This window comes from Pseudopipra pipra, chromosome 2, assembly GCF_036250125.1.
Source record: "Pseudopipra pipra isolate bDixPip1 chromosome 2, bDixPip1.hap1, whole genome shotgun sequence".
Classification (NCBI taxonomy): Eukaryota; Metazoa; Chordata; class Aves; order Passeriformes; family Pipridae; genus Pseudopipra; species Pseudopipra pipra.
Window position 1 is genome coordinate 46,272,321 of NC_087550.1, and position 26,741 is coordinate 46,299,061.

Here is a 26,741-nt window from a genome sequence, read left to right on the forward strand (position 1 = left end):
AGAATTCCTTAGTGTTAAAATATTGCAGACAGTTTATGGTTATTTAGCTTCTCCTATTTATCATCATCTAAAATTTAACAATTTATTTGCTCAGTTAATTACAACTCAGAAGTAATTATCACTACATCACACTTGAAGCTAAGCAGCTATATAATTCGGAAATAAATTTCATAGCTTTCCACTGTCATATAATATAATTTTGCATGTAGTAGGTTAAAGGATAAGTTTTAGAAGTCTGCAAAATGTGGCTTTAGTTATGCAATAAAATGCATCAGTGAATATTGAAGGTAAGCTAATTTGTTCCGAACATGCAGTTGTGATACATAGATGATTTGAGTAGACTTGTTACAAGAAAAACAATAATAATAAATTTCTACATTCTGCCCTGGCTATTGAAGAAACTAGCTAAAGTTTCCATTATCTATTGTTATTACACTTCTGTCACTAAACGAAGACCAGTTCTAGGGAAATAACTAAGTTTCAGGTAAATATCAACTATAAATACATTTGTGCAAAGTACATGTGTATGTCACAATCCTCAGAAAAAGTACATGGCACCATTACGAACGTCACTAAGAACTTTTTACTGAGTATTGTTTTAATAACTACATCTGTCAATACAAGAATTAACTCTGAAGGTACCCAGACAATCATAGAGAAGCACTGCTAGCTGCTAAGAGTGTAGGTGTTAACTGCATGTTCCAAGTCTAGAAGTATAATTAGGAAAACACTTTTTCAGTATTGTGCTTTAATGATTGATGAACCTGGTTCTATAGCACAGCCCTTACATTAGCCTACTCAAAGTTGACCAACTTGTTATTTTGACTTGGAAGTTTCTTTTATAGTATGAAAATTGTTCTCTTTTTCTGTAAAGCATCCTTAAATCTTTCATTAAATAATAACTTGTAGTATACAAAAATAACATGCTATGTCTATATCCAAATTAAAATAATGATGAAATTATAAACAGAGCTTCAACAAGCTCTGGCCTAGAATTAATCTATGCACACATGTCCTGCCTGAAACCCAAAAAAATCAGACAGTTTGATAAATACTAGCCAAGAAGCTAAGCTGATAAAGGAGAACATGAACCAGACACAGATATGCTGCAAGAGGAATAGATTTTGATCTCCTTGTAGGAATTTGGAAGAATGATAAAAGACAGAAAATTTTCTAAACCCCATTGTTTGAGAGGCCTTCAGCATTAAATGAAGATAAGTTGAAGAGAAATTCATTCCATTTCATAAAATCTAGACTAAAAGAGAACAACCTGAACAGAGAATATATTCTTTTTCTCATACTGCCCCAATTACAAAACATATGAGCATCTCCAGATTGTGCACATTGATTCACAGGTATCAGATATCTTACATTCTTCTTTTCCTTTTCTCTCTTGGAGTTCAGGGGGACAGAGTCTCAAGTTTTTTTGTGCAAGTGAGAGAAGAAACCTGTGAATTCATTATATTCAGTTGTTTCAGAGAAAAAAGAATCAAATGATTATGCCTTGAGCTTGTTGAATTTTGCATGTAATGGAAATTCCACATTCTGTTCTTAACATAATGAAGCTTTCTGAGAACTAAAGGAGACTGCTAGCTGTAAAAGTTTAGAAACTGAGAATCATAAGGGATTTAGGGCTACAACAAGGTAAGGATGTCAGAAGTCCTGTGGAAAATTCTGAAGGGTCCGGTATGTCTGAAAGAGGGGAACTTCAATGTCTCTCATGTCTGCTGAAAGGACAAGCATGGCAGGATCGAAACAGTGAAGATTTCTAGAAGGTGTCAGTAGTAGTTTCTCGATAGGACAGTTAAAGGTGGCACCCAGCTGGCTCTGCTACTTGTGGGATCCATTGGGACCCAGATCTCATAAGTTAATCAGAAAAGCTTGATGAAATTTAAGGACAGTATCTTCCAAATGTAGGAATGATCTGTCCTGATATTCAGGAAGATAAGTAGCCTGGCTTAGATACGCAGGTTACTTGTGATGGGGCTTCAATGCAAAAAGTAGTATTAGAGAATATTCTGAGTTGGAAGGGAAGCACCATAGAGTTCAACTCGAGTGAATGGCCTGTACAGGGATTGACCCCACAACCTCGGTGTTATTAGCATCATGCTCTAACCAGCTGAGCTGATCTCAGGGTATAGAAGAGTTGGAAGCAAAGACAGTCTACAAAGAAGAAATTTAGAAACATTATCTGGGCCAGGAAATGTGTCAGGCCTCTGTCCAGGAAAGCAAAAACTCAGCCTCAGTTAAGAATTACAAAGAACAAATGGCAACAAAAGGTGGTCTGCGTCCATAGGAGCAGAGAGAACTGTCTGATTCTGTTGCAAAGTCACCCTCTGCAATGTTTGACAGGTTTTGGAGACTGGGGAAATCCTCAATGACTGGGGGTGTGCTAGTGTTGCACTTGTGTTCAAAAAGGGAGGCCATGGATTTACTAAGGGTGAATGATGCCTGACCAATGTGATTACCTTCTATGATAAAATGTCTGAAGTTAGGGAGGGCATGAGATGTCATTTACCCTGATTTCACCAAGGCTTTTGACTCTCTCTCCCACAATATCCTTGAACCCTAGTTAGGAGATTACAGGCATGAAAAGTGGACAAACAGCTAAGTATAAAAAATAAACTACCTGGATAGTCAGGCTTGGAAGGTAGATACTAATGTACTGTTGTCTACATGGAGGCCAGTAATAAGCACTGCAGTTGTCTTGTCACTGGTCCTTTTCAACAACTTTATCAATTACTTGGAAGAGGTGGCAGAATGCTTGCTCACTAAGTTTTCAAATTATACTAATTTGGGTGTACCATTCAATACTTTCAAGGCTCAGGCTGCTATTCAGAGCAGCTTAGACAGGCTGGAGGTATGCTTGTCCTAGTCCAGGATTGTCTAGTGCTCTAAAACTCAGGTGTGAAAAATGCACCCAGGCAGACGATTACCACTTCTGATGCTCTAGCAAATCTTATTCAGAAACCCCTGATTAATTCAGTTATTATATTATTTAGGTTCTTCTACATTATCATAACACCAGGAACAGTTGTGTGTCAAAGATTATTCCTAACGTGTCTTAGCCTCTGATGGAGAAACCCATGTTTTCCATGGATTTTAGTAGATGCCCTAGCTATCATGGTCTCCTGGAATAAGAAAGGTGCTTGTGCTCTTTTATGTTGATAAGGACAGATAGTAATGCAACTAGAGTATTCCCCAGGGTAACTAGTTGTCTTCCTTCAGCGTGGAGTTTGGCACATAACACCGGCTTTTCTCTGGCAAAAGCTTTAAGCACAGTGTAAGAGAAGTAAGCGGGCTTTGATAGTTTTAGATGCACTGTCAGTCAAACATGATTCGAATTTGCACTCAATCCCAAGTTTTCCTGCCACCCATGTTAAACCTTACTTGGGTTTGAGTCACTAAGAAGAAGAAAGTCAAGTTCCAGTACTAAGCCTTAGAACACCACAAGCCATCAGGACAGGAATTAACTAGGTATATGGAGGGCTAAGCACACAATATCCAGTCCATCAATGCATACTCTAAGCATGGTTTTTCCTGAGAACAGGACAAATGTTGAACCTGCTCTTGTGCCTGCACTTCAGCGAGACATAGAGACATAGGCAACAAGAACTGGGAGGGTCTCTGCACATTTAAGCTAGAGCATGGACTTCACTTTTATGCACATAAATGTCTGGCCCTGGAGTAAAAAGGAAAATTGCTACAGTTAAACAAAAAATTACAGGGTTTTCCAAATATTATTCAGAGGTGTTTTCTTCTTGTAGCTTACTTGTAATTAGTGAGTCCTCTACCTGTGTAGCTATTCCCAGAAATTTTATCAGAGACATAGCACCTTTTAATCTTTTTGGTTTCTGATAAGCAATTAACAATGAATACAGACAAAGTATTAAAAATTATTTTTTAATTATTTTCCAAAGTTTTCTATAAGGCAATAACAATTTCTTGATATTTCAGCAATAACAATTTGTTAATATTTCATTTAATAAGAAATTTTGAAAAGGAAACTATGTATAATCTTGCTTGTATAATATATACATATTGGTTGGCTGATAATGATGCTGGTCTAAATCTACAAATACCATATGTATTTTGAAATAACTGATTTTATAATCAAATACTTGTGTAAACAACTATTTAAACAGTTGACAAATTCAGGCAACAAAGACGGAGGGAATTACTTAAAGAAATATAAAATACAAAACTAGGAATGTGATTAATTAAGAAAGCAAAATTTTAACAGGTAACACTTTCTGACAGTGAGACTTACTACACTGTGTAATATCATGTCTTATTACATTGGAGATGTTCAATTGTTTGAAACATTTAAAATCAGACCAGACAGCAATGAAAATGTACAGTAAAGAACACTTATTCACAGCAAGAGTTCTCCTTCACTACAAAGACATATACTGGTGAACTTGTACAGCTTTTCCATGCAGTTTGTGATTAACAGTGGATGCTCCATGGAATTAGTTGCCATTTTGAGAATGTTGCATTATTTTAATGCTCAAATGAAATAAATTATTTAATTATTCACAAATTCTCGTTCTAATTCATCATGTCAGAACATAAATATTCCATAGTTTCTACCCTGAATAATTCTGAACAGCTCTATTTTGCTATTTTTCTATTAAATTAAAAACAATTTGCCTACAGTCTTTACCATTGTCTCTATCAGATAGTGAATATGTAAATACTTTGTGCAAAGATTAATAGTTGAATAGAAAGATATTGAGACACTTACTGCAGAAAAGCTGTTACCAAAGAAAGTAAGGCTTCTCAGTAGTGATACCTATTTACATATATATAGAATGTATTTTCTTAAAGCATTTGATTAATCTGAATTATATTATGAATCAAATTATGTGTATGTAAGAGTGTGGAAGAACACTTGTTTAAAATGCATTGTTGGAATAATTTATAATATTGATAAAGAGTTATAAAAAATCTGAGTACAGTGCAAGTTTAAGAACTTGATTTAAGGATATCCTTTTGACAACCTTTACAAATCAAAGGAAAATTTTAATTCCATTTCTTTAGCTAAGTTGCATAATTACAAGTGTTAATATAATAAAATTAATTAGCCAATTTACAAAAACTTAATTCCTGAATAAATATATGTAGCAGTGGGAGTAGCAGTCTATTTTTAAGTCTGTTTTTCTAACACAGGAGATGTAATGCCAGATGTAATAGCATTTTTAGTATCTAATTATTATCCAGCTTTTAAATAACTGGGCAGTACAGAACCAAACACAGAATTTGGTCCTTGCTAAACAAGGAAATTGAGGTGGAACTGAATCTGTTTTGAGAAGATACTTTTTCCTCTTGAGTAACACCTGTTTTAATTAATACCTTTCTTTATGTAAGGAACTTTGTTATTCTGTATATCAGGAAAAAGAGGACCTGAAAATGTGTTGAAAGTATGCATCTTAAGTATTAATCCTATTTTATGACAGAAATCTTATAAAAAATAAAACAACTACCAATGGTATGGTGAATTTGCATCATTCATAGCTGTTTTCTTACAAAACTGTTGAGTACAAAGTGACCATCTACTTTTCTAGATCATGAAATATTATCAACCCACTTTTTAGTCTCATCTATAAAGGATGTTTAAGTCTGTATCCAGCCCTAAAACTTGTGAGACAAGTTCTATACCGGGAGTGCTTGCTGTTGCTCTGATTTGACCATTGTCTTTTTTGTCAAAGATTCCACTGTCATCTGAGCAGATGAGTATGAGAACCTTCTCCGTCTGAGCCCAGCAAGTAGAGTCCTTGCAACAGAAAATGAGATGAGGCTATTATTATACCAAGCACGTACTTAGCTCCAAAATTGATATTGTAAGTCAAACAGAGAGTTTCATCAGATTCATTACCAGTCCTGTTTTGCTGATTGCTCTTTAACAATCTCTACCCATAGTCCTATTATCTCAATGAAACAGTACACTCTTGTTTGCAAAGCAAGTTCTCTAAATAGCAATTGCTGCAAGAAGTACTGCAGTGAAAGCTGGATCTATAAAGCCATTAATTGAACTAGCTTTGGGGCACAACAATTGATGTCTTGGCCTGAACTTGCCAAGGTCTTTCCCTGGTCTGACCTAGAAGTAGGATGTAAGTATCCTATAAGAAAAGGTATTAACTGAGTGGAAATGCTGCATCCTCTGTACTCTGAAGTTAATATCATTATCAGTTCCATTCAGCCACTACAGCATGTGAGGACTTTTAATATTTGGAAAAGTTGAATATTCAGGGAGCAGATACTGCAAATCAAACATGCTATTAACTCCTCAGACAGAAGCTACTTGATGTGAATTGAATGTGTGTTAAAGGTAATGTTTGAATCAACTTTGAGAATTTTTTGTTGTAACCATACTAACACATGTGTTGGCCTGTCTTTCCAATATTTGATTTCTCCCCAGAAGAAGAAAATACATATCTTCCTGTGCAGCTATTAGCTGATACATGACCAGAAGTTTAATTTCTCTTGTCTAGAGGAGTCTGAGGACTGCATTTGAGTCTAATGCTGGGAAGGTGCCAAAATGATGATATGATTTGGCATGATATGCCGTGATATGAAGAGTGGTTGCCTACATATAGTGAGCCCATGTGTGTATCAGTTTCTGTGTTGGTAGGAAAATACAATTTACAGTTATTGATTGAATGTAGGTGACACTAGAAATAGTCATTGTAAACTGAATCAATGCCCCCCACGCCTCATGCTCATTTCTAAGGGCCACATGCCTGCAGCAGCAGACCTACATTGTCATGTTATTGGGAGATAAATCCCAAATAAATCATCTGATGCTCTTTCAATTCCCTATGTCATAGCAGCATGCGGCTTAGCTACCTGAGAGCAAGTCACTATGACTGCAAGGGCCCTAAAGCTTCATCTGCTTGTTTTCGCTCCTAATAGTCTACAGTCTGTGTTTAGAGTCTGAGAGAATGATAACACATCCAAGATGGTCCTTCCATCCAGATGTTCCATAACAGAATATGTCTTGGACTCTGTAGTGGTGGCTATTTATTTCAGGTGGTTTGGAGTATCCCTGTGTAAGTAATTCACTGAATAGCTGTCAAATGTCTTTTAGACTAGGATTTCTCAATCAAGGAGGCTTTTGATGAGCGTTTATGAGGCTTGAATCCATTCAGAGCTTGAATTTTTGTAGAAGGCCTTGTCTCTGTTTCTACAAGCACTTACCTGCTTGGGAGCATTTTGAAATTATTAAAAAACTTGTACTGTGGATGAAGACATCCTTTTGCTTCAATTAGAATATACCTAGCAGTTCTGAAATGAAAACTGGTCACACCTTTGTGAACACTAATGCTAAATTGCATCTTTGGTGCATAAGAATTTGGCAGCTGCCAGCAGTTTCCACACTAATCAACTCCTTGCAGCAATAACAAAATCTGCTTACTGTCTTACAGAAATGCCATTTCATCCTTCTCTTCTGTACAGCTGAGTCCCTGCCTCACTTAGGACTTTGAGTAATTAGAAAATGTGAGTCGCAGCTATGGGTACAACACCGTGTTACAGCTCAGGGCCAGCACACTCATGCAGTGACAGTCACCAGCATCAGGATAACCAGAATCCAAATTTGCCGTGCATCTGCTATGTTTAATGAAGCACTTTTTTTTCTCCCACCCTAATCAATATCTTGTTGTATAAGTGCATCAAAGTCCACATGTCACTGATGTTTGGACCCCTTAACCAAGTCAATAGAAATATTTTTATTCAATTATTTGAATAGGAACAGAATCAAATCTTTGAAACTGAAAGCACTAGTTTGTTTATCACTGAGGAAGTCACAATAAATAATAATTGGCTTCTCCTAAATGGTAATATAAGAAGCAGAGTGATTGTTGAGAGAACATATGTATAACTATTGGGCTCTGCCTATTCAAGGAACTTAGCACTGAATCTCAGTGCGTTAAGGTGGTTGTTTATCCTAAATCCTTCTCTCTTATATTCAATGTAACTTCAATTTGCCAAATCTAAAAGGGGGATAATAGAATTTCCCCATCTCACAGTACTGCATTACTCAGTACTTTTACAATCTTAAGATGCTCAAATATCACGGTACTAAGGACATAATAATTGTTTACAATCACAATGGTAATTTCATTATATGAAATCCACAATTTTTTGTTGTTTGCATGCATCTTACAAAGTTTATGTTAGTCATCACAGATAGTCATTTATGTACATAACCCAAGTCTAAATTTCCCTGGTTTTGCGCTTCCCAAGTGGTCAATGAGAATGGATAATGAGGCTTTTATGCAGATATGTGAGAATGTGAGCTTTGTGTCAATGCTTAAATGAAATACCTGATGAAGAAAATAGGACATACTTGAGGACGTACTTCTACAAAGTAATCCTGAGTGATATGACTAGATTTACTTAAAAATATGAACTTATGATAAGTTGGAAGTGCTAAGTTTTGTTATACAGCATATTATTCTTTATGGCAAAGACATTTCTTTGTCTATATAGCATTTGTAGAATAATCATTGCTGAGAAATCTGAATCCATTAGAAAGAGTGTGCTGAGTAAATTGCATAATCTTTTTCCACATAATTTTTTTTGTCTCTACTAAAAATTTCTTCCTCCCAAAAGTAGAATAGCAGTTGCCACCCAAAAGTTTGTTAATTTCCCCAGTCTGCTTCAGAGCAAGAATTGCTTCTTCTTCCTCTGCTTTCTTATATTTCAGATTTGTCAATGTCACTTTTTTTATACTTAGTCTATAATATACTATTTAGTTTTTTATATTCCATAAAAATATGCAATCTGTCTTCAAACCCAGTCGCTAATATAATCTACTTTCACCTGATGGGAGAAGGCATGAGGTCAGACCAAATTATGAGACCCTAAATTTGGCTAATTAAAGATGTTTGTTGGCCATAAGTCTTTAGAATATCCTGATATTTCATGTCATATTTTTCAAAAGTGTTTGTCTTAAAACCTCTGTGTTTTTATGACATTGAAGTGGTATCTGTTTTGTGTTACAGGTTAGAAAAAACTGTCCATAGTCTTAAATAGAAAAACATATTTCTAAATGAGTCAGTGCTGGCTAGAAATTGTCATTATGTAAGCCATAGGGCACTCATCATAGGTATTATTTTAACTTTGCCTCATGGGATATATCACTATATAGTAGGTACTTTTAAAAGCTTCGCAGTGGGGTAGAATTTAGAAGTTGTGTCTACTTCCGCTGAGAAAAGTCCGTACATTATATATTTTGAAGCAGTAAAATATTTGACCCTGAAAAACAGATTCCATAAATAGCTATCCTGAAAGCCTCTTTCCTGAAACAAATCCTTGCTGAGGAAGAATTGCAGTTGTACTTTTCAGTGGAGTGAATGAATATTTCTTACCTTATGGAATTTAAGCAAAGCTTGTTTCTTTGTCTCTTTTCAAGCCTGCTCAAAAAAAAATAGCTCTGGTTTTTCTTTGAAAGCTGGTTTGACATGTTATTTAGCATTGTGTATAGATATAATACATAATCTGATTAGATAGATCGTATATTTAAAAAGAATTACAGTCTCTTCAAGTTATAACTTTTATCGATGGCAAGCATAATTCATTAGATGAACAGGTTATTAATGTATCATCAGTGGCCTGCTCTGTATCTTTTCTGCTTATGTGGAGAACAACATGAAAACTATTTTGGGTGGGAATACTTTTTGGATTTATTGTTTTTTATTTAGCCCTCCCACTTACTCTTTGTAGTTTGAGGCAGTTGGCGTGAAATATTTTCACATGTGGCCAAGCTGAAAGGCTACACTTTTTTTGTCATGTTTTCTGTCACTTTTTATGGCAGGAAAAGGGGTGAATCCTTTACAAATTAGCTAAATACCTGTAAAATACCTTGCAGCTGAACCCTGGAAGTCCTCAGATGTACTTACTGAAGTAATTCCTCACTCATTTTTCACATTATCAGTAATATGATGATGATGAAAGAAAGTAAAAAGAATGAAATAACGTATCAACTGGAAAGCACAATTGGGCAGAACTCAGGAGGGAGTGACTAAGAGAGAAAGACGAAGGTACAAAAACTAAGAAGGAGGTGATAGAGAAAAAGGTACATGATAATGTGAGAGAAAGAGCCTTGACCTACAATTAGAGGAGAAAAAACCTAAACCAATAGATTAAAAATTAATTAAAAAGAAGGAGGTAATTACTGAAAAGGGAAGCAAATAAAAATCTTTCTTTGCCTCTTCAGTAGGCTTAGAAGTATTACATTCTTTGTAAAATATATTATTGATAAATAAACCTTGAGATGTTAATATAAGATTTGTTTTATGTAAGTACTTATATGTAGAAGTTTATTGTTCATGACATTTTTAGAAGGCGAGTAGAAAAGCTGTTTCAGCACAGCCAATACAAATGTACTTCTTTTTAAGGTAATTACTGTAATACTCTATTCCTGCCCACTGCCCCCTCCCTCTGCCAAAAAAAAAAAGGAAAAACAATCACCAAGTTTAATAATTTCTTGAAACATGCAGTTTCTCAAAAAAAATTACTCATGGAAGAAATAAGGAATTCTTAAAATTTTGAACGCATTACTATTTGTATCTTTATCAATAGACTGGAGGCAGGCAGCTCTAGAAGTGTTTAATTTGTGAAAAAATAACACAAAATAAATACAGTAACAGTAAAAAAATATGCATAATTCTTCCATCTTCTCCTTAGACTGGAATGGGACACCTGCGTGTTACAAAAGAAGGTCTTCGTCTGGAAGGGGAGTCTGAATTCTTATTCCCTCTTTATGCCAAAGAAATCCATTCTAGAGTGGTAAGTGGATAATCTTTCAGTAATTCTATATACCCACACATTTCTGCATATTTTACAAGGTCAGTGTTGCTATGGCAGATATTGCAATGATGCTGTGTTGCAATGATGCTATGGCATTTATCTCTTAGACACGTAATAAGCAGTAGCTCAAAAAGGATTTATAAAGGTTGTCATATATAAGTAATGCTAAAAATTTAAGAGTGTGTGGAAAGATTTTCATCATTTTTACTGAGATTATTTTAAAACGTAGGCTTCTCTATTAAACTGTTTGTTTTGTTTATTCTTCCACTACAGAATAGCTTCAGTATCTCTAAAATTAGTGGACCCCGTTGGAAAAGTTATGATTTCTCTAATAAATTCAGGTTTTGTCACTTCTAGCACAATGCTATCAAATGTATGATATGTTTGTATATTTGTGTACATAAGGTCTACAAGTCTAAATGGAAAGATTTAAGATTTAGTCATGTTTACACAGACAGAAAAGTTTGTTTTGTTATTATTGTTGAGGTAAAAAAAGGAATAACATAATCAAAGAAAATACAAACAGATTGACTTTAAAATGTCACCAAGAATGGGAATGTTATGAAAGATTTGTGTGGCAGTAGTAGGTTTAGAAAAACAAAGAGAGAATCTGAATTGTTTTTTAATTATCCAGGGGGACTCTGAAACTTATTCCAGTGATTTTTTTTTTTAGTGTTATCTGCCTCTGGCCAGTAAAATGAATATTTTTCAGATCTATTGACCATAATCTAAACTCTCACAAAATAAAGCCTTGTTTTATGAACATTATCAGCAACCAATGGGACATTTCATTCAATAAAGTACTATTCAGTGACAGTAAAAGCCAAATATGACTCTTTCATATCTTCAAAGGAGAAGAAATAGCGACTTTTCTGAACCTACAGAAAAACTGTTTGTATTGCTACAGCAAGAGAAAATGTAAATAAATATTTCAGAATGAGGTTGTTAAAATACTTGATTACTAGAATTTAAGTAATGCCAATATATTTTACTTGTATTAAGCCTTTCTTTTTCTCTCTTTCTGCAACAAGTATTTCCAGTATCAGGACCAGCTCTTAATTAAGACAGTGAAATTCCATTACTGAATCTGTATTTCCATTTTATTTCTTATGCTATTCTGCTTGACAGGCAGTGGGAAAACTATTTATGTGCTTAAATGAATTTCCCTTGAGGTTGTTTATCAGTAAGACATGTAACTTTGTAAGACCAGCGTAGCTAATACTTAAGAATTCTCTCTACTCCCAAACATCGTTATGCAACATTAAGCTACCATTTGTGCTCTCTTAATATTCCTTTCAGCTCTTAATACATTTAGTACAACATAGGAAGAAAGAGGTGTGGCAGCATCTAATATAAGCTTAGCTGGCTAATGACCCATCATGATCATTAGTAGTATGCATTAATTAGAGCCTTCAGGCTACTGCTTGTCTTGGCCCACTGATAGTTCATCAGAGGTTTTCTGTTTGTTTGTTTCCTTGCTTTTTCAAATATTTAAACTCTCTAGAGGCTTAATTGCCTGTAGCTTGATCTCCTGGGTGCAATCTATATATTTATTCTCGTAAAGTTACTTATTTGTTATGCTTTCTTTTTCCAAGTTTGTCTTAGAGAATTGGGCCCGTCACAGCTATCATAGGAGCTTTCTCCCTTTCCTTAATAGTTTTCTCCTTGCAGTCTCCTAACAGATTTTCTCACCTAATGAGGTCTTCAAAGTGCTAAGAAAATATGTAGCAGAAAATCTACTTGCTGTGCATCATCTCTGGAGCCTATTATAACTTTATGCCTTCATTATGAGTCCAAGACAGAGTTGTAGACAACACCATTGCATCTTTGCTAATGCGTTTTCAAGGAAAGATAAAAGATGAGGGGTTTTTAAATATGTTACTAGATTTTAATTAGTCAAAACCACATACGTGGCAGCTACAGGTCTAGAATACAGTTTATTCGCACTTACATTTGATATTACAAATTACTAACTTATTTTTTAAATCAACTAGTGTCAATCAAATAAATGTAGTAAAGATGCCCAGATTTGTGGGTCATTTAGACATCTACTTAAAGGTACTGTATTTACCCAATCTCCAGTCTTTGTTGACCTTCTTTTTCCACTTCATACTAACTTGTTACCATTAATGTTCATTCTAACACATGGCTTAACTTTTTCGTAAGACATTTTCATTATTTTTATTAGTTTTGTTAGCTTTCACTTTTTCCTGATATAATTTACGAAATGAGATTCTTTTATTTTGCTCACTTAGTGACTTCTTTTGAGAGAGTCTATCTTCCTACTTGTAAGGTACTGGGGTTTTGGTTTTTTAAAAAAGTGTAAGTTTGACTGCAAACTCTGTATTGCTTCTACCACCGTTACTAGGTAAGTGTTTGTACTAAAATTCATCATGTAAAATGTGTTCAAAATTCTGAGGTTATCTCATACTCTTAAATATTAAATTACAATGAGAACATGACTTGGGAGTTATTTTCAGGGGTTAGCCCTTCAAGGTGCCACATAGGCTCTCTTGTCCAGGAAAAGTACCAGAAGCCATAGCTGTGAAAGAGACTGATCTTTAACAATATTACAGTAATTACAAACTCATTTATCTAGGAATGAGTATCTCCTCTGAGGTCACAAGCAGGCAGCTTGCTAATACCCTCTTCATATCATGTATTCCCTGATAATTTGGCAGCTGAGACCTGCTTAGGCACTCTTATCAGTTACTAAGTTCTTGTCCTTCAGACAAAAAGCGTGCTTTAGTATGAAAGCACCTGTACTGCAAAAAACTTCCTCCCATCTTTTAAAGTCTACCAGTGTATCTGCAATTTGTTGATCCACATGAGCATGATCAGACCTTCTGTCCCCAGATGATTTTCTAATAGTTAAGGTCAAATAAAGACAGTGGCCACTATGATCCCCCTGAAAATCAGCTGCATTTAAAGATAATTCAGGTGATAAATTAAGTAAAAACATAAGAAGAACCCACTCTGTGCCTTCCTCACAAATTTTTGGGATGTTTCTAAATGCCCCCTTCAAATACCCCATAGCAAGGTCTCTTGCTATGAACCAGTTTCATTACTGTCTGTATATCTAATTTGGTGGGGCACAGTGAGCAGCTAGGCCTTTCAAAACAGTTGTTCGTCTGCTGTTCAAGACAAGGAGTACCTTAGGGAGGCTCCAACAGGCCTGAAGTACAGATAGTTAGAGTGCAAGGTCTGGGAATAAGTAATGGAAATGGTACATCACCTGGGAGGAGTTCAACAAGCACAACAAGAAGCCATGAGTTAACACAGCGGGATGTTTTGGCATTGTTGAAGTAATTCCATTCTGGCTGCAGTCTAAGAATGACATGAAATTTTGAATTGCCTACAATAGCTACTGTGGATTGTAGTGCTTGGCATGAATGAAGATACCAATTACACCTGCTTGGCATGCCCTGGCTTCCTTCAGTAGCACAGAATGATGGGTAGGCATGAGGTTCTGATTGTTCAGCAAATGCCCCAGATCAAGTTGTGATTCAGGGATGTGGACAAGGTGATGCTGTTCATTCCACTGATATGCTTCTGTTATCCTTCAGAGTGGCAGACTGGGAGACAATTTAAGTTAGATGAACAGTCTTATTTGTACTGTCATCTATTAAAGTCAGCATTGATCTAGTCAACCTGCCACTTTTTCCATCACTCACTGTGGGAACTTCCTTGCCAGGAGAGTCGGTGCCAGGTGCCAAAATTAAGCAACAGCCTAGAGACTGCATGGACCATTGAGGAAACAGAATGCACATGCATGTTTCTCGTCAAGTTAATACAAGAGTATGAATCACAAAGTGGAATGCTCACACTTAATTAAATGGCTATCTTGTAGATCTAGAAGATCCAGTACTTAAGCATTTTTTCCAAAAGCTAAAATGTTAGCAGCCATGTTCGTTGGTCCAGTAACACAGATTTTGTTCACCTGAATTATTCCCTATAATTTTTTTCTTATTTTAAATCTAATATAGTTAAGTAATCAGAAATATCTTCCTGCATTATTTGATGACATTTGTGGATAGTTTTGTAGGTACAAAGATCTTGTGGTGACCGAGTTGATATCAACACTAGACTAAATTTTGAAAATTGTTAACGATTGTAATTATTGTTAATTATGTTCTGCCTAACATAATGTTTGCTTTCTCTGTATTTCAGGACTCATCACTGCTTCTCCAGTCTACTCACAATGTGACTGTGAATGCTCGCAATTCGAATGGGGAAGTCACAGGCAGATTAAATGTGGGTAAGTCTAAGTGACTATTCCTTGTTCACTGTTTTGGAAACATTGTAATGAATATTTGTAAAGAGCTTTGAGAATATAAAGCATTAAACACATGATTATTTATTACTGTTATGGCCATATTTGAATAGTCCAGCTGTAGATTGGTAAGTGGCAGCAGTATAGTTTCAATTTCTCATTAGTTTTTTGTATATTTGAAGCTCTTTTTTATTGCAGAGTTATGCAAAGGTCTCTGCAAAAGTTACTTTTTTTTTCTTGTGTCAATAGCTATTGATAGTTGCAAATCATTTTGTAAGAAAATGGAACAGGAGAACATGGCTAGAGTTTCTCTGCATTTCCTAGTATTCCAGAGACTAAAACATTTAAGCAGATGTCCTTAAAAAAATTCAAATTCAAAACTCAGAAATGTACCTCGCTTACTATGTATGGTAGCAGTAAAATATATTGGTTTACTGAGTGAAATCAGTAGATCTAGACAGATGTAAGTGAGAGACCTTGGCAGAAAGAATAAGCAGACCTTACTCCTTAAATCATATTTTTAAGGCAAGAATGGCAACAATGCGTGTCAGATAAAATTGAACTTTTCTTAACTTTGTTAATATTTTTCAACCTTTATTTGACTTTGGAGAAAAATGTAACAATTTATTGACTCATTTCTTACCAGGTTCTCAGGCAGTAAAGCATAAATTCCCACTTATTTAACTGTAGGCTAACCTGATATGTTTAAATAGTTTTCTAGACTGGGCCCCAGATGAGCATTGATGAGCAACATTTCCATACTCTTGAAACAATGTAACTTCTTGAAAATTCCTACTTGAAGAATTATCATTTCAATTCATTGAACAGTTTGCAAGCTTCACTGTTTTCAAACAAACTGTTTTCAAACAAAAGGAAAAAATAATTTGAAATGTATAAAGGAGCCTGCTATTCCTCTTAAAATATATAATTATACAATAAATCACAATTTGGCCTTTAAATGTTTTCAAATTCCTTTCTTTGTAATTCAGTCTATCATAAAGGTCTGCATGATTTCTCTTAAGAAAATGCGCCTAAATATTTATCAAAACCTGATAGTAGCAGCCATATCTCATTTTGTTCATAATCAAGAGTATGAAATGTACATTTTCATATTATTAGTAAAGTTATTAAATCAGTTTACAGTAATTAACAATTCAGTGACCATATGATCAAAACCAAACACGTCCATGGTCAAAATTTCTGTGGCATGATACATCTGCTATTGAGTTCTGTCTGCTGCATACTGTTTGTGGTTGCCCATCATGAGACCACCGTGTGTATCAGCACTGTAGTTGTGTCCTTTGTGCCTAATGACCAGAAGTTATGAGGATGTCCTTTGGGAAGGGCAGACTACAAAGCAGATCACTGACCCCCACACTAATTTGTCCAGCCAGATCCCTGCTGAAGTCTGAGAAAGTTACAGGTGAGATCATGTCAGACAGTAGGTCAAAGGATGAAATGTTTGACAGTGTCCAGCCTGCATCACCTAGAGCTGTTGAGAAGGAAAGTCTGCTATAAAGACATCCATAAAAGTTTCATCCTGTATTTAGTTTAGGCAGTTGTCATATGAGTGGCTCCATCTTTAATAGGTGCTTTTGCATGAAAGTGAAAAAAGTGGCTCTGATTTCTGCCGAACTCAATTCAGTTGTTGTATTTTAATGTACTCATGATACACTGCAGGAACTTTGTCCCAATGCAAATAAGGCACCTCCATATTTCAAGCTGGAAACATGAGATACCTTTGGCGGGTGGAAGGTGTATTGATTATGAGGCAATGCTTCTGCACGAACAGTTAAACTTTGTTGGGAAAAGAATGTCGGCACTTAATAGTGGTATAAATCAATTGCTTGTTCAGACTTCAGCACCTGTAATGTTACTGAGGTCCATAAATGAGCAGTCTGAGATATTCACCCACAGTATATCTTTCCTGTTAAAAAGAGAACTTCAGTGCTGGAAAGAGTGTGAAGAGTGCATTTTCCTGAAACAAAAGGTATTTTAGTTGTTGTACTAGCCCGTGTGTATAGATGTTACCTTAGGAAAATGAAACCTGGCAAAAATAACAACAAATCTTAGTCATTGTTTTGGGGGTTTTTTACCCCTTCTCAGTAACTATTTAGTCTTCTTCTGAGAGTGTTAACAAAGAGAAGTACAGAAAGTGAGATGGAATGTGCTGCCTTAAATAAATAGAAAGTTAAAAAGATCTGTTCTATTGGGCTAGAGACATCTAGATTGAAGAAACCATGTAAAATGAAGACATGATAGACAGAGAATGGTCAATACAAATCCATGGTGTAGAATATGGACTGTGGTATTTGGGGAGGAGAGTTCTGCTGGATGGGAAATGTCTCGTCAGTAGTGACTCATTAATACCACCCATATTTAGTGTTTTCCCTTTTTATTGGTAGTTAAATTCTGTTTCTCTGCTTTACTTCACCTGTTTTTTCTGGCTGTATCCTCGTAATATGCAGTTCAGTGTATTTTGTACCTTATAATGTTTTGTTGCTCTTTAACCTTTTCCTCAGGAAAAGCCAAATACTTAGTGTTGTCCTGATGAAAAGTTGTCTGGTTGTGCAGAGAAGCTGTAGCTGGCTTAGACAATATATGAGGAAACCAGTACAAAGGAGGGGAGTGTAGATTGGAAGACCTGCATCTCAAATCTTTTAAAAGTCTTCAGTGTGCAAAGGCAAATCAAATTCAACACGGAAGCAGGAAAGTTCTGACAACACTAGGGCTTGCTCTACAAAAAATACTTAGATAAGAAAGTGAAATAGTGATTTAAGCCTGGGAAATCACAACTACATCAGAAGAAGTACTAAAGTGCATTTGCATATTATTTGAAATATTTGATGTTTAACTAATCTCTCTTGATTGGCAATTCTATTTATTAAATTCATTAATCATTAAGAACTGGTCTTACATGCTGTCTGCTGTAGTTGGTACCATTGTAAATACTAACATGAAATATTACAAATATTAAATCACAGTAATTTTTAACTGATGTATAAGTGTTGAAAGAGCAGTAAAAACTTATTACTTTAAAGAATTTTGTTAATACCTAAATATATGGTCAAACAACGTCGACTGGGGTGACAGTCTGTTAAAGTAAATACATAGCTTTATACTTTTAGCCGTTGTCCTTAGTCACTCATAAAATGCAGGTATGTAAAATGCTGTTCACGTATAAGGAGTGTGAAAAATAGATGTGTGGCTTATTTACTTCATATGCACAAGCCTTTGCTAAAGAGTTAATGTCTTCTACAATTGCCGGCATCCTGGAATTGTGTCTTAAAACTCTAGTCATCTTATACATACAAGTAGTTGCAATTGTGAAGGAGGTGTATAGGTAAGTTTGGGATTGTTCTGAGGATGGCAATGTAATAAACCATCACTCATAAGATTATAACAAAAATACCTTTTAACTCATGGAAATTGTGATTCAAATGATCTGTTAAAATAATAAATTACTAAGAATGGTTTAAATACCCAGTCTTACATAGAAGTAATTCACAAGAGTTCTGCAACAAATCTTTACTTGAGGAGTTTCTGTTAAATTACTCAAATGAGGACAACAAGGCACAATATTATGCATTCCCTCATGAATGACAGATATACTAAAAGGACATCAAAATGTGAGCAACTTCCGACATGAGCACTCCTGCTTTAAAGTTTCTACATGCCTCTCAGTTCATCTGCATGACATACCTCTTGCAGGAGTTATCTGGACATTAGAGCTCTTAAAAAAACATTGCTGTGGATGTTGAGTTTTGGACTGTGTTCTAAAATAGGCTGCTTTCAGAAGCCTCACTGAATGCAAATACTTTTAACTGCTTACCAAGAAAAGAACACTTTCAAAATAATAGAGATCATAAATTTAAAAAAACCCAAACCAATTCTGTGTTTTACTCTTTTTTTGCTTAAGTATCCTTCTGGATGACAAAAACATCCATTTTGTTTGGATTACTCTTTAAAATCATTTAAAACTCATATATGACCAAAGAAGCTCGTATTAAATTCAAGTAAATAACAAAAAAAATTAAAAAAAAAGGAAATAGAACCTTTAATTAAGGGATTAGGGGGAAATTATTGCTATAGCAATATTTCTAGGAGAAATGGGACTTCAAAGGATGATGGCCAACAGACACCAAGGAAGGAATCTAAGCAAGGCATAGTTGTAGGAAAATACAGGATTGATAGTCATAGGGAATTTAAAAAGCTGTGGAGAGAGTTGCTTATAGGCAAGACAAGGATATCTACAGAACAGATTATAATTATTTTCATTAGAATAGCTCCTGTCTTTAAAATTTTGAATAAGATTCAGGTTTCTTTGTCACAGCTTGCTTATCAACCTTCAAAATAATAAGCCATATTATCTGTAATATCTAGAACTTTCTTTAGTAATCCAAGAAAGCTGCTAATTGTCATCTCCAAGATTCCTGTTCTTACCACTTCAAAGACTTTTTAAGTCCTAGAATGAAGAAGCAATGTAGCACCTTTGATTTATACCCTGAGCCATAATAAAGCAACTTAGTGTAAAAAGTTGTCGAACTTTTTCAGTAATGAGTGATAATAAATATATTATATATAAAAGAAACACATGGACTAGATAGTCAATTGTCAAATACTTAAGAGCAACATTGGTATCAAACAGTAAATGATATTTCACCCAAGTAAACATAGGCTTCTATATACACCCTACCAGCAGATTAATATAATACAGTCAGCTTTTGCAGTGGTATTCCAGTGCTGGATAATAAGGATGTGAATGAAGAGCAGCACATTTCCATTTGTCATTACTGAAAAGTAGGGCCAGTTTTTTAAAAGATTTATTTTTCAAGGATCATGTAAGGAGGCTTCAACCTACAGAAGACCCTAAATTCTGCTTGTAATGTATCTTTTTCAGGAAAAAATTTAAAAAAAACAACCAACCAACCAACCAAAAATCACCAAAGGAAAGAGGTTTCCAAAATTGTGCAAGATCTGTGAGAACAGATTCCAATAGAGTAGATTGCTGGTCCCCCTCCTTGTTCAATCACTTACACCAAGGAATAGTAACATCAGTAGCTTTGGGTTAGGGGTTCCATTTAAAGTATTTAAAGCTTGGGGAATTTATTTAGATAACTGGATTATGAAGCTGTTCTGCATTGTTAAGCATGAAATCAGCTCCACTCAGAAAGCATGGGAATATGGTGAAAGTCAAGATGGTTTATGCAGTGTGAAAACAGAATTACAATCAATGTTCTACCTTGAGACTATTTTCATGTCTGTAACATTAATCTGAACAGCTATTGCAAAGAGAGCATTTGTGCTATCCCACCCTGCTTTTTTCAAACAGGAACAACATTCTAAGAAAACAGATCAGTGTCAGTACCTAATATATTGCTTTATTAGAAGTAATTGTCATTTAGAAACTATTACTTTCCAATGTCAAATAATTTCCGGTTTTCTTATCAGCATTTTAATATTTCATTTTCAAGTGATGATATTTTTTCACCAGAGGCATAAGAGGAAGAAAACAGTGTTAAGGAAGCACGATGATTGTAAGAAGAGTTTGGTGTTGTTTTTATAGGGAAAACCCTGAGGTCTGTTTCATAAATTTGACTCAATGACATTGTAAAATCATTTCTCCTTCTTTATTTTTCCAGGAAGTCTTTCACAAAAAACTAATTTTTGTACAAATAAGTTCTTTCTTATCTTTAAGATAAAAGCCAGAACATATTTCTTGAAGATCTTTGTCTGCAGGAAGATGATTATTTGTACAACTTTAATTGCTGTCCAACTGGGTTATAAGAAGGAAAGATACAACATAGGAGCAATTAATAGAAAGATAAATTTGAAACTTCATGGAAGTATTTTTGAGGTGATTAAGTCTTCCTATGATCAAGAATTTACAAGATTTGTTCTAAGGGGATTAAATTAGGGATGCTGACTTCCTAAATAAAAAAATTGTAACTGCCAGTGAATCTGATCATATCAAGACATACATGCTAGTTTTATTTAAAAGTAAAATTTAGTTGTCAAGCAAAATTTAGAGAATGAGGGGTGGCTGCTAAAACATCCTACAGGCTTTTTAACCTATCCTCTTTTCTAGTTTACTGTTTGAATCCATAGCAGACATCTTCCTGTTCTGTATTAAATGCATATGCTTTTAGTCTTTTGTGAGACCATTTTGTATATCACGTTGCAAAGAATTAAAAGAAATAGCAGAAAAAAATTAAGTAATATTCAATTAAAGCTAGCTAAACATATCACCATGAAAACTTATTTGTGAAAAAAATAATTTGGACATTACATCTACAGTTTAATATTTAGACTCTAATGAGAAATATTCTCTTCTGAAAAAAAGTACCATTGATGTCTAAGCACCATGAATAGTAGAGTACTTACCATAGCAAGATGTGCACACCCTGTCCCAAAATATGATAGTCTTTATGAAGAAATGTATGATAATGTTCACAGTCAGAAAGGCTGGTTTAAGCTAGACTTAAAACATCCTCTAAGAGTTAAAAAGATAGTTACTGTGAGGGTGGTGAGGCATTGAAACAGGTTGCTCAGAGAAGCTGTGGGTGCTCATCCCTGAAAGTGCTCAAGGCCAGGGTGAATGGGACTTTGAGCAACCTGTTCCAGTGAAAGGTGTCCCTGCCCATGGCAGGGGGGTTGGAACATTCTTTAATGTCCCTTCCAACCCAAACCATTCAATGATTCTATGATAATGTGTATTGCCAACTTGCTTAAGTATGACATCACCACAGTTAAGGAAAAATTTAACCTGGCCCAGGGGATTTGAATCCTATGCTGTCACTTCTCTTCTGACCAAGTCTGTAAGAAAAGAACATGAGTCTACAGAGTTTTGCTCTGAAAAAAAAGGCTAATGTTTAGGAAATCCCTTTTTATTTGGAAAATAACCGGTTTGTGGATACCTGTCTCTCATTAGAGAGCAATTACTTGTCTGAATAGCTTCATTCTCTCTTTATTCCAATGGGAGAAAATAATTCAAAATAAGGGAAAAAAGGGAAATTATTAAATGTTTTATGACCTTCTCAACTTCCACAGTCTCAGTAAATTTGCAATCCCATACGTATCTTTGTTCCTATGGTACAGTAATCATTAACATAAGTAATTGGATGATAATTTGAAGATAATAGCTATTGCTAAAGGTGAGGACAGTTTCTGCAACTTCCTTCCCTTAAAATAGTAAGAATATTGAATTATTGCCATTGATTAATGCTAGAAGGATCTGTAAAGGCTAGGTTAAAATAGCTGACTTTTACTGTGCCTGTAATCTGTGATAGAATTTGGATAATTAAGTACATCTAAAATCCTAATCATTTCAAGTGTAACTATCAAATCCCGATGGCAGTTAGTGGCCAAAAAAAGGAGCTAGGTCTGCGAAGACACCCCCATCCTGATGGACTGTTTGAACACGTATCTGCAGTGTACCCTTGTGGCAGCGAGGACTAATTGCACACTGGGCTACATCATTCCACACCTGGGAGGCCAGGTCTGGAATACGGTTAAGCCCTCTCCAGTATGACAAAACTGTGAGCAAACTGAGGAGATGCACACAAGGTGCTGTTAAGATGGTCAGGGAGTGGAAGCATGTGAAGTATAAGAGTCTGAAGAAGTTGTGTTTGTTTAACCTGCAAGAAAAGAAAGCTTAAAGGGGGTTTCCAACTTCTGCCTGATACTAGGAGGGCTAGAGACGAAATGAATCATAGAATCATTAAGGTTGGAAAAGACCTTCAAGATCAAGTCCAACCTTCAACTGAATACCACCATGCCAACTAAAGCATATCACACAGTGCCACATCTACTCATTTTTTGAACACTTTTTTGAACCCACTTTCCTGGGTAGCCTGTTCCAATGCTTAACCACTCTTCTAGTGAAGAAATTTTTTGTAATATCAAACCTGAACCTCGCTTGGTGCTGCTTGAGGCTATTTCACCTTGTCCTTTCACTAGTATGAATCCAGATTCTTCTTGGGGTACACAACAAAAGGGCAAAAAACAATAATGGTCATGGGTTGCAGGGAGGCAAAATGCAACTGGATAAACTGTGGGGGGAAATATCAATGTTAGAATGGTTAAATATGGGAACAAATTGTCCAGGGAGGCTGTTAAATTCCCTTCCTCAGACGTATTAAAATTTTGCCTGGACAAGACCCTTAGAACCTTTATCTAACTTCCAAGTAAGCTGACCTTGATGTGATCAGTAGGTGGGACCAGGTGACTTCCAGAGGTGACCTCTGGCTTGCATTCTTCTGTAGTTCCATCTTGCCCAGTCTTCAGCTAACTCTCTGAAAGAGCTCATGTTGCTTACAGACCCCATGTCAGACTTTCTAACCTGATGTAGAAGTCCTGGATACACTAGGACATCAAAAATAAGCTGAAGGCCAGGCAGAGAACACAGAAGTATGTAAATGGCCTAGACAGTTGCGTTATCAGCTCAGTCATTCCCCACCTGTTTAACTGATCCTCTCACATTGTCCTCTGACCAGATCCAGTAGGTATGCTTAGGTATGAATCACAGTGCAGGAGCTGACCTTATGAAAATGCACTCATGGCTTTCTTTTTTTTTAAAAAAAAAAGAAAAGGAGGAAAAATATCCATTATACTGAAAATAGAGTTGTTCAAGTATTTGCTCAGGAATGAGAGACTCACATTAGCTGTCCTTTCTTCATACAGGGTTTCAAATTACCATGCCTCATCTCCTTTAGTACTTTCCTTTTCACCTTCTCTGTCTGAGGACTGTATGTTTCACCTTTTCCTGTTGAAGTTAATATCATACAACAAATTCTGGGTTCATTAAGCCTGAGCAAAAAGGTGACACCATAGCCTTTTTGTCAAGTCACTGTGTGAGAAATATGATCTGTTCCTGCCAAAGTTTCTACATGCAATAGCCCATTTTACAATGAAATATTGCATGGGTTTCTTGTTTCTATATTTAAATAGAGTATTCTATATGGCTAATGCCTAGATGGATAAAGACATTGCATTAGCTAAATCACTCTGAGAGTGGAAAGTGCTATCACCTACATACCTAACATTAGTTGGGTTGCTACAGTCTACATGATCAGTGTCTGTAACCATCATTGAGAACCAATTTTTTAAGATCTCTAGACTTGTGTTTAATCATAGAGAACAACAAAGTATAAGCAGCACTGACAGTAAGGCATTCTTACGTTGATCTGAGGGGACATCATTGTTTCATCCATTGCATAAAAGGAGAACTGAGAGAAAAAGAGGAAACAGGAGAAGCAAGTGTTCTATTAATGTATTACAGATGTTTTTCAAGGCAAGGAGTGATGTATGACATGGACATAAATTATATATATGCAACATGCTGCGTATTTTCTGTAATAATGCATTTGTTCTAACGAAATACCAATACTTGAATAATGAAGTACTTGCATAACATTCCATATGAAAATATGACTAATTTTATGTTTCTGAAAGTAATGACTTTACGTTTATTAGTATTGTATTGTATTACTCATGGAATGAGAATTGAATCTGTAGGAGTATTACATTTTTAATACACTTTTAATGATATCTTATTTTAAGTAAGGTGCTTTAATTTAATAAAAATTAGCTTAAAAATTAAATTGCATAGGAGTACCCCAAAGTGCTCAGGATTTTGGTTTATATTCATCACTTTGATGATTCTAGGTTGTAGGAGAAGAGCAAAGCATACAGAATAACTGACAGCCATAGGTTATCAGAAACGATGGATAATGAGAGAGAGTAAGAAAATAAAAGATCCGAACAAATAAATCCAGTGTTGGAAAGCCTTTTCTTCGGAAAGATCTGAAGACATGTTAAAAGTTTACTTGTATATATTAAAGTATATATAAATATATATTTGGCAGAACTAACTGTATTTGAAGAATCTGCGTACTGGTAACATGTAGGCAGGCTCTTCAAAGTTCAGGCTCTCCAAATTTCATTGCCATTAAGCATTTGTGAATATGTATGTTATGGCAAGCCCCATTTTTGATAGAAGATACTTTTCAGTCTTGTACATCTGTATTTGTACTGGCCTGGAATTCAAAGGTTGAGTAGTAGTAGAAGGCAGTTTATTTAAATGCTTGTCAACTGAAGTGGACTCAGTAAATAAAAGACCTTCCTTCCCTAGAAAACCCCTAGGGGAGTCAAGAGTGAGGAGGAAAAATGAAAAGGAAGACCATTTAGTATTATGTCAGTTGTTTTTGGAAGACACATCTGTCAGTAAGAGGAAAACGAATACTTTTCTATAACCTGCATTCAGTCAGGTTGCATTTTTAATTGTAGGATTTTATCAATAAATACGATTATATAGTATTAGTTGACTTACATGTAGTTAATATACTAGGATGGCAAACAAAACATATTTAGGCATTAGGAGATTAAAGTTTCAGATATTGAATTTGGTTGCTGTTTATGAGTTGAAAATTAACCTCACTGGGATCACAATACAATTAGTGTTATTGCAATGTAGCTAGTGTATGTGTATTGTGGAATACAACTAAGAGAGATTATTGGCTACTTTTCATTACATAAATTTATTCCCATTTGTGTAAAAGCCTATTATTCCTTTTTGAAACTTGTTCCACGTATACTGAGATGTCTCATCTCTAGCATGAATAAAACATATACTTGAATTTTGTTTACCCTACTATTCCCTTTAAAGATATAAAATACATCAATTATTATCCATACTATTCTCTGATAATGAAGGTTATCTATAGGACAAGTCATTGTCCCACTTTACTGGGGCATTTTTTTTGAGAAAACTGTGGACCTGAATATTCTTGTTAAAAATTTATTGAAGTGTGCAAGGTCCAGGATCAAACAGGAAAGAAATCTGGATGGCAACCCAGCACGGGCAAAGCCATGAGTTGTAGTTTCAAAGAGAGACAAGTTAAGGCTCCTTTGGAAAGTATATAATGTTCAGTGAGTGCTCTCTTGCAGAGTTTTTCCTTGATTAAGTCTGGCTTTAAAAATCATGGAATTAGATGAATGGGAAGGATGAGGAACCAGCCCCTGCAACACCAGTAAAGTTGGTAATGCCCAGTTTATTCATGCCTTTGATCTGTTTGAATATAGAAGGATCTGGCTACACTACATAAATAGACGGTTTTGTTAATGCTGTTGGGCACAAACAGGAACAATCACAAAATCATAGAATGGCCTGGGTTGGAAGGGACCTTAAATAAAATACCTTAACCAAGATTTTCTAGGAAGGCATTGACAAGATTGCCTCACTTACCCAGAGCTTCTTCTTTTGCTCTAAAAAAAATACTGTTTAATGCCTTATCATTGAACGAAGATATTTCCTGATATCACTTTTTGCACCATACCTCTCGGAAATTAGGTCATGTGCTTCATAGTGGCTTTAGAGAAGAGCTAAAATGAGGTCTGTAAGACTGTGCCTGGGTGCACATGTGCAACAGAGCGTAACATAATGCAGAGTTCAGCCCTCTGTCCTGACCATTTTCAAGTAGAATCAATATTGGGGTTTACGCCTTAAAATTATTGCTCTGGTTTAGGACATTATGGCTTTTATAACCCTTTCCGTACTTGGTGGGCTATTAAAAGCAATTACTTTGTATCTGCTGAAACATTAAGGAATTTGTTTGGAACCTTATGATATGCATCTCTTGTACCAGCTACCATG

General features: G+C 35.4%; 1 protein-coding gene across 6 annotated transcripts in view; it reads left to right on the forward strand.

The window, feature by feature from the left end:
* The window catches only part of SGCG (sarcoglycan gamma), a 112,120-nt gene that overhangs the window by 52,663 nt on the left and 32,716 nt on the right, over positions 1-26,741 (forward strand). For all 6 annotated transcript variants that reach the window (XM_064645351.1, XM_064645353.1, XM_064645352.1 and 3 more), the window contains 2 exons: positions 10,693-10,794; positions 14,986-15,073. In XM_064645351.1, the coding sequence (XP_064501421.1) occupies positions 10,693-10,794; positions 14,986-15,073 (190 nt within the window). The remainder of the gene's footprint in view (positions 1-10,692; positions 10,795-14,985; positions 15,074-26,741) is intronic.